The sequence below is a fragment of the Anomaloglossus baeobatrachus genome, chromosome 5 (genome assembly GCF_048569485.1).
Source record: "Anomaloglossus baeobatrachus isolate aAnoBae1 chromosome 5, aAnoBae1.hap1, whole genome shotgun sequence".
Taxonomy (NCBI): Eukaryota; Metazoa; Chordata; class Amphibia; order Anura; family Aromobatidae; genus Anomaloglossus; species Anomaloglossus baeobatrachus.
In genome coordinates, this window is record NC_134357.1 from 573,955,702 (window position 1) to 573,971,086 (window position 15,385).

General features: G+C 46.4%; 1 protein-coding gene across 1 annotated transcript in view; it reads right to left on the reverse strand.

The window, feature by feature from the left end:
- Window positions 1-2,195: 2,195 nt before the first annotated feature.
- Window positions 2,196-15,385, reverse strand: part of LOC142313083 (uncharacterized) — a 102,645-nt gene continuing 89,455 nt past the window's right edge. Inside the window, exon 5 of the mRNA XM_075352069.1 lies at window positions 2,196-4,326. Within this exon, the coding sequence (XP_075208184.1) occupies window positions 3,301-4,326 (1,026 nt within the window). The 3' untranslated portion in view covers window positions 2,196-3,300. The remainder of the gene's footprint in view (window positions 4,327-15,385) is intronic.

A 15,385-nucleotide genomic window follows, 5' to 3' on the forward strand; every position in this document is an offset into this window, starting at 1 on the left:
CGGCAGCCGACGTCCGCGTGTACCTGTAGGTGCAGTGGCAGTGACGTCATGTGATGTGCCGCTTATACACTGAAATCACTTGCCAGCATCAAAGGCAACACTGCACACTGGGGGAGCAGAGAGATGATGAGTATAATCAGTTGTTTTTTTTATGTCTGCAGCATTATGAGAAACATATATACTAGAATGACGGCAGGGGCCGACATATCATTGGTGCTACTTGCAGCCCAAGAGGTAAGGGGGCCCATTTCCACCTCTAAATTAGGTATAATTGTGCATTATGATGATAAATTCCAGAATGGGCCAAGAATGAGATCATATATACCAGGATGGGTCCACGATGAGTGCCATATATACAAGGATTTGGCTATATATATATATCAGGATGAGGGCTATACATACCAAGGTGAAAGCTATATATACCAGGATGAAGATCATGTATACCAGGATGGGACAAAGATGGGGAACATACAGTATATACCAGGATGAAAGACGTATACACCAGGATGAAAAAAAACACAACTAAAAGGGGCCCAAAATGGGGGACATTAGTACAGTATTGGGAAGATATTACTCCCATAACCATGTCAGCAGCAGATTCCCCCATAACAGTGCATCATGACTACATTTTTTGCTTCAATTATTTTCCTATTTTCCTCCTCTAAAACGTAGGTGCATCTTATAGTCATAATAATACAGTAAGTTTAAAAAGAAAGAAAATGGTGCTTTCCCTGACCAATTCTTCCAATTTAAGATTTTATTAATTTTCCAAAGAAATACAATATTAGAACATACATCCATGCTATAACAAATGATGCAGATCAGAAGTCAATGCGGCACCAAGCCTTCGCAGGCTTCGCAAAATTCTATGGATGGTAGAAATGGTACATAGATAATCATTTAAAACCTTAGAAAATGATAAAACAAGAAGAAGAGATTAAAGCGAGAAAAAGTCACAGAATCTAAAGAAAGAGGGGTGGTTCAGAGGAAGGAGAGGAGAGATAGAAAGCAGAATGGGGCGACCGGGATTGATACATTGTCTGTTGAGCCAAAATTTGTCGAAAAGGCGGTGTGAACTGTCTGAAAGAGAAAAAGCCAGAGTGCCCCCCTTCCGGAGATTAAATTAGTTCAAGAAGTTTTTTACTAGACAAGAAAGATTCCCATTGGAACCATTTGGTGGCTGTCTCCACCGTCTGCCCTCGTGACTGGGCCATCCCTATTTCCATGCGGTGAATCACATTTACCTCTGTTATCCACTCATCTACCGTCGGAGGGTTGGAATCCTCCCAAAGCCGAGGGATCACGGTCTTGGTGGCCTGAAGAAGGTGGCCTAAGATAGATTTCTTAAAAACCCTTTCCGATACGTTAAAGATATACAGTAAAACTGCCTCCGGGCGACTGGGGACTACGATCCCTGTGGCCCCTTGTTTGGCTGCTAGTACTTTGTTCCAAAAGACCGACAGGTTCGGGCAGTGCCACCAGATGTGGGACATGGTGCCTCCCGGGGCTCCACATCGCCAGCAAGTGTCAGGTATTTCGGGGCACCACGCATGAAGGGACGCCGGTACCCTGTACCACCTGGAAAGTATTTTATAGCTGGTTTCTTGCATCCTAGTGGCAACCACGGGCCTGTGGATCAGGCGGTAACAACGATCCCATTGATTCCCGGAAATCGTTTGGTTGAGCTCTAACTCCCATGCTTTACAGAAGCGAGGAGGCGACACCTCTACTGCACTCGTCATAAGCTTGTACACCCTTGATATAGCGTGGCGCGTATCAGAGGAACCACTGCAAAGGTTTTCAAAGGGAGTTTGGGGCGAGGAGTGAGTCATGACAGTGTCTTGGGAGGTTAAGAAGTGTTTGAGTTGGGCATATTCAAAATGGAATCGCAGTTTGAAATTACGGCTCTCCACCATCTCCTGAAGTGGGATGATGGACCCCCCCGGGGCTACCCGATTTAGCCTCAAGGGATTTAATTTCGTGCTTCCTAGAAAATTGTTGGATGATGCGCCCGGTAAAAACTCCGGGTTATCCGTCAGTGGCATGAGGGGCCCTCTAGGCTGGATCATGAGATTGCGCGACGACCCAGAGTGAACCGTTTTCAGAGTTTGTTTGGTGCTGTAAGACATCTCAATCTTATGTTTAGTGAGGAGCGGCCAGGTCCACGGCAGGGTCGGTATTGATAAGGGGCACATATCTTGTGCCAGGCCAACCCAAAGCTTAGAACTAGAATTAAGCAAAAGGTCCAAGACCCTGGCATGAGCGGCTGCCAAGTAGTACCGTCTACAGTCAGGCAGCCCCGTTCTTCCCGCACCTTTGGTCCTAGTTAAGACGCCACTCCCTATACGAGCACGCCTTTCAGACCAAACAAATCGACCGAATATGCGCTGCATCTTGGCCCAATAGGTTGCTGGAACATAGACCGGAACCGTCTGTATCAAATACAGCAATCTCGGCAGAGCCGTCATCCTGAGTGCACTGATCCTGCCAAACCATGAAAGAGTGCCCCTATGCCACCGAGCCAGATCCCCCTCGAACCGTGACAGGAAACTTTGGTAGTTTAATTGAAAGAGTCTGGACAGGTCAGATGGGATCTTGATGCCCAAATATCCAATACTACCATGGGGTGGCAATCTGAAGGGGAAGTTTGGTTTTATAACATTTACAGTTGCTTGGGGTAAAGAGATATTTAGGGCCTCTGATTTATCAAACTTAATTTTAAAATTGGACCACTTACTAAACTGGTTTAGCTCCATCATTAAGGACGGGAGGGATGTGGTGGGGTTACACAAATACACAAGAAGATCGTTGGCAAAGGCAGCGCACTTATGCTCTCGATTGGCGATCATAATTCCCTGTATGTCTGGGTTAGCCCGGATGGCCAACAGCAAGTGTTCCATGACTAAAACAGCCCCGATGGTACCCTGGGGTGCAGGAGGTTGCCCTGAGGTGCTGGGCTTGTTGGGCTTGCTCTTTTTTGCTGTTGATTTGCCCATTGTAAATAATAAACCGGTTCTATGGGGGATTACTTAGAGGAGCTCTAGCAAGCAGCGTCCTCACTCAGCCATGTCCGGCTCCGCCCCCCTCCTGACCAATTCTTACTTGAGCAATTAATTTTTGGATAAAACACATTGACTCATGGTACATCATGATGCCTTCTCCCATGTGACTCATCTGACAACAAGACCTGATTAATGATAAAAAACATTTGCCAAATTCTGAATGTAATAATGGCTCCTCTACTGTGTGCGTTTTCTCATGGTTGACATACTTGATTTAAAGGTTAAACATTTCAAATGTTCACAGCATGAAAAAGGTTCCTTCCCTGTGCAGCTTTTTCATATGTTTAATGAGATCTGATTTCTGAGAATAACATTTTCCACATTCAGAACATAAAAATGGTTTATCACCTGTGTGAAGTTTTCCATGGTCAACAAGAGTTGATTTCCTAGTAAAACATTTACCACATTCCAGGCACGAAAATGGATTCTCCCCTGTATGAGATCTTTGATGACTAACAAGATCTGATTTCCGAAAAAAACATTTCCCACACTCTGAACATGAAAATGGCTTCGCCCCTGTGTGAGATCTTTGATGACTAACAAGATCTGATTTCTGAATAAAACATTTCCCACACTCTGAACATGAAAATGGCTTCTCCCCTGTGTGAATTTTTTGATGTCTAACAAGGTCTGACATCTGAATAAAATATTTACCACACTCAGAACATGAAAATGGCTTCTCCCCTGTGTGAGATCTTTGATGACTAACAAGATCTGATTTCCGAATAAAACATTTCCCACACTCTGAACATGAAAATGGCTTCTCCCCTGTGTGAGATCTTTGATGACTAACAAGATCTGATTTCCGAATAAAACATTTCCCACACTCTGAACATGAAAATGGCTTCTCCCCTGTGTGAGATCTTTGATGACTAACAAGATCTGATTTCTGAATAAAACATTTCCCACACTCTGAACATGAAAATGGCTTCTCCCCTGTATGAGATCTTTGATGACTAACAAGATTTGATTTCCGAGTAAAACATTTCCCACATTCTGAACATAAAAATGGCTTCTCCCCTGTGTGAGATCTTTGATGACTAACAAGTTCTGATTTCCGAGTAAAACATTTCCCACATTCCAAGCATGAAAATGGCTTCTCCCCTGTATGAGATCTTTGATGCCTAACAAGAGCTGTTTTCTGAATAAAACATTTCCCACACTCTGAACATGAAAATGGCTTCTCTCCTGTGTGAATTTTCTGATGTCTAACAAAGTTTGATTTCTTAATAAAACATTTCCCACACTTTGAACATGAAAATGGCTTCTCTCCTGTGGAAGCCGATTCATGTTCCACATCGCTTCTGTATCTTGTATTTTGCTTACAATTCTGTTGGACTTGCTCTTCATATGTATCACGTGTGATACTTTCATCATCAGTTATAAATTCTGAAGATATTAGATTTCCATCTGAACTCCCAATACAGTCATCTGCTAAAAATAAACGCAATGTTATTATTTTTTTAATGATATTATCTTGAAAATACATTTATTTTTTTTAAACTATAACATCAGAAATTAAATTAGGAAAAAATGTATTTCGAATAAGTTGTCCAATTTCGACATCTAAAGGCCGCTTTACACACAATGATATTGTTAGCGATCTCGTTAGCGATGTGACACACCCAGATCGTTGCTACGATTTGCTGAGATCGCTCATAGGTCATTTTGTAATGGTCACAAGTACCCATCTCACAAACGACGCAACATCGTTCAGCGATATATTGGTTGACCAAGGTGCTCGTGTGGATACCGTCACACAGCATTCCTCCCAACGATTCTGGCAACGACAGAGGCGTATAATTTTGGATAGCATACACCCTGGCGTGTGATTGGCAGGAGTATGATGGAAACACAGATTAAGACAAATGAGACAATTTGCAAACTCACAGAAATAAACAGTGAGAGACTAATGAGAAAAGCAAGAGCAGGAAGGCATCAACAAAAAGACAACAAGGGTTAACACCACAACAGTTCACAGTAATAATGCACAACAACCACCCGTACGTCTGGATCACAACACCTCACCAGACCAGTATAGGTAAACTATAGCTGGCATTAATGGAATAGCCCATCCAGCATATACAGGGGGAGAGGGTACTGGCTTCCCGCAGCATTTGATCAAATACACCAACTAGCAACCCATCAGAGGTTAACTCTTGCTACCCTGCCTAAATCTGTGGTTTGATGCCTGTGTCTCCCTGCACTGCTCACAGACATAAGAGAAGTTAGCAGGCAGAGTGTAGTTTCCACAGATCCTGACACCGCCTTGATAGTGGAATAACCTGAAAACATCTCTGTGACATTGATTCACAACATAAACAATTTTAAAGAGATTTTTCCCCAAAACGAAAATAAAATAGTTAAAGACAGATGGTCGAAATTTAACGGGGATGTCCAGGACTGTAACGTTGATGGCCTATCCTTAGGCTTTGTAACCAAAGCAGGTAGCAGGATCTTGCAGATAAACATTTGGGCTCCAATTTATCAAGACCGGCTATGTACACTGAAAAATTACATCAGGGACTGGAGAGAGATTTCTGGCATAGGGAACACAGCAATTGTTCCGAATTAGAGAAGCGGTGGCATCACACCCTTGTTCTGGCCAAGCTCTGCCCATTTTGACAAAGCTCGATAAAACTGGCGTGAACACACACACACCAGCCTGTCTCCTCTTGTGCTTGAAACTCCTGCAATTGAGACATTTGGTCACATGATGTGATGTCAAAAAGGTCCTTAAGCAGTCTTATAATTGGCTTATAAACACTGGGGCCACTAGGAGAATGGGAGCGCTCTGAAATTGCCCAGTTTGCTCTCCCGTTCCCCTAATGCCAATCCTGCATGCCAGCCTATGTCCTGTTCAGTTCATTTAGACTTCTGCAATTAAAAGCCCTTCGGTTACATCATGCCACATGACTTTTTATAGTCATTGTGATGCCCTGACAAAATCAGGTTGTCACAGAGGACTGCATCCATCTTCCAGGTGCAGGACTCCCTCCTCCTTGGCCTTCCAACACAAAAACCCACACACAGGTATCCAACGCCAGCCATCAAACCCTAGTCACCCCGCAGGACAATAGGGACACAACAGTGGGCAGGGCCAGGCAGATGGTGACACCCACCTAGGGGTTCTGAGGTGTCAGGGGAGGGAAACACACAGAACAGTGCTAGACAGTTGAAGTGAGAGGACGGTGAAGTGGTGGTCAGGGGTTGGAGCCCCGGACTACTTAACCTGACTAGGTGGCAGACGGCAAAGCAGGGCCACATGCGACGGAGATCCGGTCGCGGGAGACCTTAAGTGGACCAGGGCAGGGATGTAGCTCGCCGGTGCCGACAGCGGGAATCCGGTCCGGACGCCATGCACAGTCGGGGTGCCTGGACCCTAGGGTGAGGACAGCTTCAAGCACCTTTCTAATTAACCAGCAGGGGACAAGATTCCAAGTCTTGTCCCACCGACAGCCCAGATAGAGCGAGAGGGTAAGTCCAACGAGGGGGGATAGGGCGTCTGCAAGTGCCTGTTAAGATCCCACGGGTCAGTTCTCGTGGGCCACAACTCCCACAGAAAAGACAAAGGGAGTGGACTTCCCCATTTCATGCGGACTAGTCAACACACAAGACACAAACCAAAAGCGCAGGAGGAAGGGCCCCTGTTCTGTCAACCAGTGTGCGGGACCCGAGCACACCCCTCCGGAGGCTACCGGTTACCGGCAGTTGGTTTACTATCTGGACTCTGTGTGACTTTTTTCAAACAGTGAGTACACCGGTATCATTCGGTCCAACCCTGCAGACTGTGCCTCATCACTCCATCCCACCAACACCTGGGCCCCGAAACAACACGTCCCCTACCCGTGGAGGGGATACCATCCTGCTGCCCCGTTCCATCAGCCCTGGACATCCCATAACAAGGCAGTGGCGGTGTCACCAACCATCACCGCAACCCACGGGTGGTGTCACTGACAAACCTCCCCTGTATAATAACTACCCCCTTTACACTTGCGGGCGACGGACGGCTGCGCGCACCCGGGTCTGGCTGCCACACGAGCCACAACAACCGCCCGGATCCGAGCGTCTCTAGCAACCCCCTTGCTGAAGGTCAATTCCCCGCCCGCAACATCATCAAAGGTCCTTAAAGGGAACCAAACATCAGCATTTTCCTATATAAGGTGCAGCCAGTGCAGTACTGGCACTATCAGGCACATTGTGTACATACCATAAGTGGGCAGCTTGGGTGTTTAGGCGGTGAAATTCAACTTTATAAAGTTTGAAAATTCATGCACTTTTTGATTGTGCACCTCGCTGCTAATGTCCCGGCGGGTTATGCTCGTGTATCCCCGCCCCCCCTCCCCCCCGCCGCCTGTTCCTCCCTCTCACTGGCCGTATGTAAATTTCTAATCTTCAGTTACATGGCGTCGGAGTTAGCGCCTGCGCATAGCGCTCATCTCCGGCACCATGTTTCTGAAGCCCACAGTATTATGGTGCATGAGAGGGCGGCGCATGCACCCTCGCTTCTTCAGATCTGTTATGACCGCGGGAGCGCGTGCGGTCACAACAGGACTGGAGAACAGCTGATCTTACCGATTAGCTGCAGAGGACGATATCGTAGGAGACGTCTGCTACAGCTAATCAGGGTGCACCTCATAATCTCATGCACCGCCCTCTCATGCACCATAATACTGTGGACTTCAGAAACATGGCGCCGGAGATGAGCGCTATGCGCAGGCGCTAACTCCGACGGCGTGTAACTGAAGATTAGAAATTTACATATGGCCAGTGAGAGGAGGAACAGGCGGCGGGGGGGGCAGGGATACACGTGCATAAGCCGCTTGAACATTAGCAGCGAGGTGCACACGTCAATCAAAAAGTGCATGAATTTTCAAACTTTATAAAGTTGAATTTCACCACCTAAACACCTGAGCTGCCCACTAATGGTATGTACACAATGTGCCTGATAGTGCCAGTACTGCACTGGCTGCACCTTATATAGGAAAATGCTGATGTTTGGTTCCCTTTAAACAATCAACCTTAGAATACAACTGATGGGGTCCCTAACAGACTGGGGTTCCTAAGAAATAGCGCAGTTTGACTCCTCCCGACGCTGACCCTGACTGTAACTAGGTCTTATTTTCAGGGAAACAGGGTATTCATGAACCCTCTGCAGGTATTTGAGTTCCCTTTATATTGACATAGAGAAGGAACTAGAAACAAACAGCAGAAGAAGCAGAAGCAAAGAAAATACAGCTAAAAAAAAACGAGCAGAAAACCTAAAAATGTAAACACACAGTGCAGAAAGTACATGAGTAGATATCTCTTACTGGATAGAGCTGGAGGAAACACATCCTGAGGAACATCGGGATCTTCTCGTTTACAGTCCTGTGGGAGAAGAGGACGGGGACATCTCTCTGGTGTTGTCCTCTTACTGGATAGACCTGGAGAGACACATACAGGGACTGAATTCATTCCTTACATACAGATAATTATAGGCCATGTGTATTTAGTCCTGGCTATTACCTGGTGATGTGAGGGGCTGGGGATCCTCCATCATGACGTCCTTGTACAGATTTTTGTGTCCTTCTAAATACTCCCACTCCTCCATGGAGAAATAGACAGTGACATCCTGACACCTTATAGGAACCTGACACATACAATGATACCGTCACCCCTGATCCCTTCATAGCGTTACTGTATAATGTCCCAGCATTCCCAGCAGTGTCACCTCTCCAGTCAGCAGCTCAATCATCTTGAAGGTGAGTTCTAGGATCTTCTGGTCATTGATGTTCTCATGTATCGGGGGGTGAGGTGGAGGCCCCGTGATTGGGCTCAGGGGTCTTCCCCATCCCTCAGACACAGGGGCCTGACAGCGCTCACTAGAGGTCTTCTTCACTACTGTGTAATCCTGGTTATGGAGAGACACAGTAATAAATCTCACTCCAGACATTTCCAGAGTCCTCACCTCTCCAGTTCTGTCCATCTGTTATTCCCATAGATAAGAATGATGTAATGTGACGTCATCCGAATCTCTCACCTCTCCAGTAAGCCGGAAGAGGATCTCTAGGGTGAGGTGTAATATCCTCTCCGCCATCTTGTTCCTGTCCATATCCATCCTTGATGGGTCAATCAGGAGAATTCTCTTATATAGAAGATCTCCACTTAGAGGATCCGATATTGTAGGGACCTGAATGGGGAGAAGATGACGATGTGACATCAGAAAGAATCCTGTACAGTAATATAATTACTGGAGACTTTATATCCAATCACTGGCTGCAGAAATAACGCTAATATGTATGACATGAAAAAGAAGACAATTCCTGGTTTTGAGGCTGTACTAACCGAAATCAAGAACCTCGATCCAATAATATTACGAAGCGGCTTTTCTTCCACATGTATGGCACATGAATATTTTACAATATTAATCTGTTGGGTTTTTGTTCTTTGTATGTTTGCAGGTGTTTAGATTTTCAGATTTTTTTGGCACAGATGCTTCGGACAAGAACAGTTTTGCCTCTATACAAGTCACTAGTGCGGCCACACTTACAATATTCTGCACAATTTCAGGCTCCAGTGAATGAGGAGGACATAACTGAACTAGAGCGGGTGCAGAGAAGAGTGACCATTAAAGGAATGGAAGGTCTGCAATAGGAGGACAGGTTAGCAAGCTATTTCTAATGAGCTTTTTACAACTGAGGCCTGCAATGATGACAAGGAGGTTCAGTCATAATCACAGATGGGGATTCTTTACTGTAAGAGCAGTGAGAATATGGAACTCTCTGACACATGATGTGATAATTGTTGATAGACTACAAAATTTCAAGGCGGGCTTGGATGCCTTCCGTAAAAAGCATATTATGGCAGGTTATCAATACTAGATTTGTGATGGGGCATTGATCCAGGGAACTAGTCTAATATTTTTAGAGTCATGAAGGAATTTTTCCCCTTGTAAAAGGTATTCACACCCCTGGAACGTTTCCACTTATTTTAGCGTCATACCCACAAATGTAATTGCTTTTATTGTGGATTTTATGTGATATACTAGCATTAAGTAATAAGTTGTTGTGAAGTGTAAAGGAAATGATAGATGGTTTTCTAAATATTTAAACCTATAAATGTGAATACTGTGATGTGCATTTGTATTAAACCCCCTTGTAGTATGATGCCCCTGAGTGACCAACTGCCTCCAGAAGTCACATAATTAGTAAATTGAGTCACCTGTATCATTTATTTTCAGTATAACTACACCTGTTTTGTGAAGGTTTCACAAGTTTTATTTCAGAACATTAGGAATCAAACAACATCTTGAAAACCAAGGAACCCACCAGACAGTTCAGGGATAAAGTTGCGGAGAAGAGTAAAGCTGGCTTCAGTTATAAAATAAAATAGCCAAAGCTCTGAACATCTCACTAAGCACTATTCAATCCATCATCCAAAAATGTCAGCTGTATAGTGTGGAGACACAAGGGTCAGTTGGTACGGTCATCCGCTGGCCTGGTTGTCTTCAGAAAGACCACCCAGACCAGGGCTCATCCCACTGAACGCTCACACTCATTTTTTGTGGGCAGAACACTACTCAGACGACACAGGGTGAGGGAACCACACCTTGGTAATACGTTACTGGTTCACCAACAGGCAAACACATATCGTACATTTCCAGCAAGATCCCAAGATGGTACAAGCGACAGAGTCTCTCCCATCCGTTGGCTCGCAAGGGATTAGAAACTTTGCGACTTCGAGGCTTCCTGGGCCAACTATCCCAGCCAGTAGCAACTCGCTTTTGATGAGCACCCACAGAGAGGATATAGCGGCAAGCTTAGAAAGCTGAACAAGCACAGCAAGATATGTAGCCAGACAACTGAATTGTCCTCACCTGGGTTCTTCAGGCACAATTGTGGGCTCTGCATTGAGCAGTGAAGCACATCTGTGATCCTCCAGCTAAAAATGCGGATTTTAGGTTGAAGTCCTGCAAAATGAATATGGAAAGAGGAGCAAAGCCCTTTTTATACCCCTCAGTTCTCATTTCAGAGTATTGTATCTTACAGGATTGGTGGGAGATGGCTGTTCTCTCATTGGTTCAGTTCAATCTGACTGCATCATATATTCCTCTAATTGACATAGTCAAAGCAGCTGAGGCAATCAATACTTAACAGACAATAGGGCTCTGGTCAGTCTGACATGAAACAATGACTAACTCCTCTTGATTTGGCAATCAAAGGTACAATATGTCTGGCCTAATTAAGAACAGTTCACCCCTCATACAAATCTCCAGATGCTGAGTTGTCACATACAGCACAACTGCAAAACGACAAAGACATGGCCGTCCACCTAAACCAACATCCCAAGCAAGGAGACCACTAATTATAGAGAAGCAGCCAAGAGACCTATGGTCAGTGGAAAAGCAGGAGAGATCCAATGCTCAGGGGGAGAATATATAAGTCATAAACTCCACAAATTTGGCCTTTATGGAAGAGTGAACATTTTTAAAAGCAAAACATAAGAATTGAAAATTGCTTTACAGACGCCTTCTTCCAGTTTATCTGAGATAGAGCTGTTTTATAAAGTAGAAAGGGCAATAATGTCACCTCTAGAAGTGCAAAGCTGGTAGACACATCCCCCAAGAGATTGTCAGCAGTAATTGCAGTGAAAGGAGGTCCTGCAAAGTATTCACTCAGGGGGCTGAATACTAATGTGTGTCGCCCCAGAGAGGGGCCCGGCCGCTTCCTCCGCTTGCTCGGGCCGAGCCGCTCGAGGTCCGGGCTCGGGTTGTCGGTGGCACGAGCGCCTCCGGACCGGGGGCCACATCACTCTTGTTAAGGGGGAGGCAGTGGGGAAGGATGGTCGTGTAACGGGTCGTGATGCTACCCACGGGTCGTGGTGACGGGAGATGCACCACCGCTGCGGCTGAAGTGATGGCGGGCTCGTCCGGGATCGGTGTTGCGGCCGCAGCCGAGATGTTAGCCCCTCCGTGGGTAGGGGGCGGTGTGTCCCGAGGCCCGGTGGGGGACTGCGAGTTTTTTGACGCTGTGGTCGGTGTGCAGGGCGCCGTGCCGCAGTGTAGTGTGTCGTGCCCGGATGGCACTGGTGTACTCACAATTAAACCACACAGAGTCACTGGTAAACCAAAGTTCGGGTCTGGTCCGTCCCCGCGGCCGGCTGCTGGTGTCCCCCTGCGGGGTTGATGGTGGCCCCTTTTCCCGTGCACCTCTAGTTGTGTCCTTCAGCTCCCCTGCTTCAGCAGTGGTAGCCCGCTCCCCGGCATTGAGCTGCCAGAGGAGCCCTCCGTTGCCCGCAGGCGCTGGCCTGTTGGGTGTTTGACCCTTGGCGGTGGCGCTCACCCGGTCTCGGTGGGCTTTTGCCTTCTTTCGGGACTTTGGTTGTGGATGAACCCGTGAGGTCCGGCCAGCAATCAATCAATTTGCCTATACTCAGTGGCTTCTAAGCTAGGTCGGGGTCTGAGTACCCTCCGTTTGGTGCTCCGGTACACGTTTGACTCCCCGGTTCGGGACCGGCAGGCCACAACCCAGACCCGGTCCGTACGGTTCCGCCGGTTGCTGTACCGGTACTCCTGCAGACGGCCACCACCGTCTGCCTGACTGACGTTTTCCAAAGGGGCCCAGGCTCCTACCCGGGTCCCTGACAGCTGCTCTACTACCACTTCACTGTCCAGTCCAAACTCGTCTGTTTGAACTTCCTGCCTCAGGACAGTAGTCTCTTCGGTGGGTGTGTCTTTCCGCCTGACTCCGCCCACCTGGTGTGCTCTACTCGCCCTGAGGGAGGCATCAGGTCTTTCGGGTGACATGTGTGTGACCTCACAGGGGGTGGGGTGTATGTGTATGTGGCTGATGTAATTACCTGTGACCCCTGGGGTCCAGGGTGTCACAAATGCACATCACAATTTTCATAGTTACATTACTTAAAATGTTTAGAAATCCATGTATAATTTCCTTTATACTCTCAAATATTTGCTACTTTGTGTTGGTATCACATAAAACCCCAATAAATCCACTTGTTTGTGGCTGTAATGTAAATCATCGGGTGTCAATAGTTTTTCAAGGAATGGTATGTCTACTTTCAAACAACGATGAAATTTTGTCAAAAATGTTCTCCAGTCCACACCCGAGATATTTATGTATAGCAAATATTTTGGTGCAAACTTGTCGCAGTTTAGGAACACGAGACATTTTGTACTAAAAAGCAAAAAACACAGGTCAAAGGAAAAATACAAAGCGTTTCTATTGTGCGCAGAATTCATGATCCACCTGCTCCATTCTGAAGAATTTGTAACAAAAAACATTAATACGAGAACACAAAAAAAGTGACAGAAAAAACCACAATTGATGAGTTGGATGTGAGTTTTGTGGTGTGGAGCCCGTTATACCGGCAGACGGGATGTGACCGGAGGCAAAAATATTCACAGAAGGGAAATATTTTACACTTTCTAGATAATTCCTCTCTCTTCCCGGGATGTAACGGCCTCTAATGCCGGGATCACACGGCCGGATAAAAAAATCATCACAGCTTCATCCAGAAAACTAGGACAAGTCTTTTCTTATTTGTCGTCCATATACAATCTGGAATTTACAGCCGCTATTAATAATTTACAAGACCATTTACAGCTTCCTCCATTACAGAACTGCAATGTATCCGTAACACAATGTCTGCTGTATGGTGGAGCTGGTGGGAATCTGATGGATTGTGCAGACACAGACCTGAATGGACGAGTCTCCTCCGATTTACAGAAGGCACTAGAGGATGCTGGGATTATTCTCACACGCAGATTCTGTCAGTGAGAAAGAAAATCCCCATCTGCACTGCCACATCCAATAACAATGGTCTGAGGACGAGACGTGTTATTTTATGGACAGCTCTGAAAATACAGTAGTGTGAACGAGAACTAAAAGGAATCATCAAAGCTCTTATCTCTCCTAATCCTGCCATCTCCACCGCTCTCATTACACAAGTATAACACATATAATACTGGAGGATAAAACAAGACTGAGCACAAGACCTTCACAGCCGTCTACACATCATAGGGGGATTTCATGGCCCCTTCTCTCCATCTACCTGATGATTCTGAGGAACATCGAGATTTTCTTGTTTACAGTCCTGTGGGAGAAGAGGACGGGGACATCTCTCTGGTGTTGTCCTCTTACTGGATAGAACTGGAGGAGACACATACAGGGACTGAATTAATTCCTTACATACAGATAATTATAGGCCGTGTGTATTTAGTCCTGTCTATTACCTGGTGATGTGAGGGGCCGGGGAACATCCATCATGACGTCCTTGTACAGATCTTTGTGTCCTTCTAAATACTCCCACTCCTCCATGGAGAAATAGACGGTGACGTCCTGACACCTTATAGGAACCTGACACATACAATGATACCGTCACCCCCTGATCCCTTCATAGCGTTACTGTATAATGTCCCAGCATTCCCAGCAGTGTCACCTCTCCAGTCAGCAGCTCAATCATCTTGTAGGTGAGTTCTAGGATCTTCTGGTCATTGATGTCCTCATGTATCGGGGGGTGAGGTGGAGGCCCCGTGATTGGGCTCAGGGGTCTTCCCCATCCCTCAGACACAGGGGCCTGACAGCGCTCACTAGGGGTCTTCTTCACTACTGTGTAATCCTGGTTATGGAGAGACACAGTAATAAATCTCACTCCAGACATTTCCAGAGTCCTCACCTCTCCAGTTCTGTCCATCTGTTATTCCCATAGATAAGAATGATGTAATGTGACGTCATCAGAATCTCTCACCTCTCCAGTAAGCCGGAAGAGGATCTCTAGGGTGAGGTGTAATATCCTCTCCGCCATCTTGTCCCTGTCCATATCCATCCTTCACGGGGCAATCAGGAGAATTCTCTTCTATAGAAGATCTCCACTGAAAGGATCTGATATTGTAGACACCTGAATGGGGAGAAGATGACAATGTAACATCATGAATAATCCGCTGTAATAATAAAATTACTGGAGATAATAAGGGGAAACATATAATGAGAACATTCTGGGGGAACATTATACTGTGTGAGGACAGAAAGGGGCCGAGGACCGAGAGCAAAAAGGGGCAGAGGACCGAGAGCAGAAAGGAGCTGAGGACCGAGAGCAGAAAGGGGCCGAGGACCGAGGGCAGAAAGGGACCGAGGACTGAGGGCAGAAAGGGGCCGAGGACCAAGGGCAGAAAGGGGCCGAGGACCGAGGGCTGAAAGGGGCCGAGGACCGAGGGCAGAAAGGGGCCGAGGACCGAGGGCAGACGGGTTTCCTCACTTCCTGCCTCTCATAGTTGGGTCAAAATACAGGATAAACCTGGCTACACTGTGAGAAAAAAAACATGC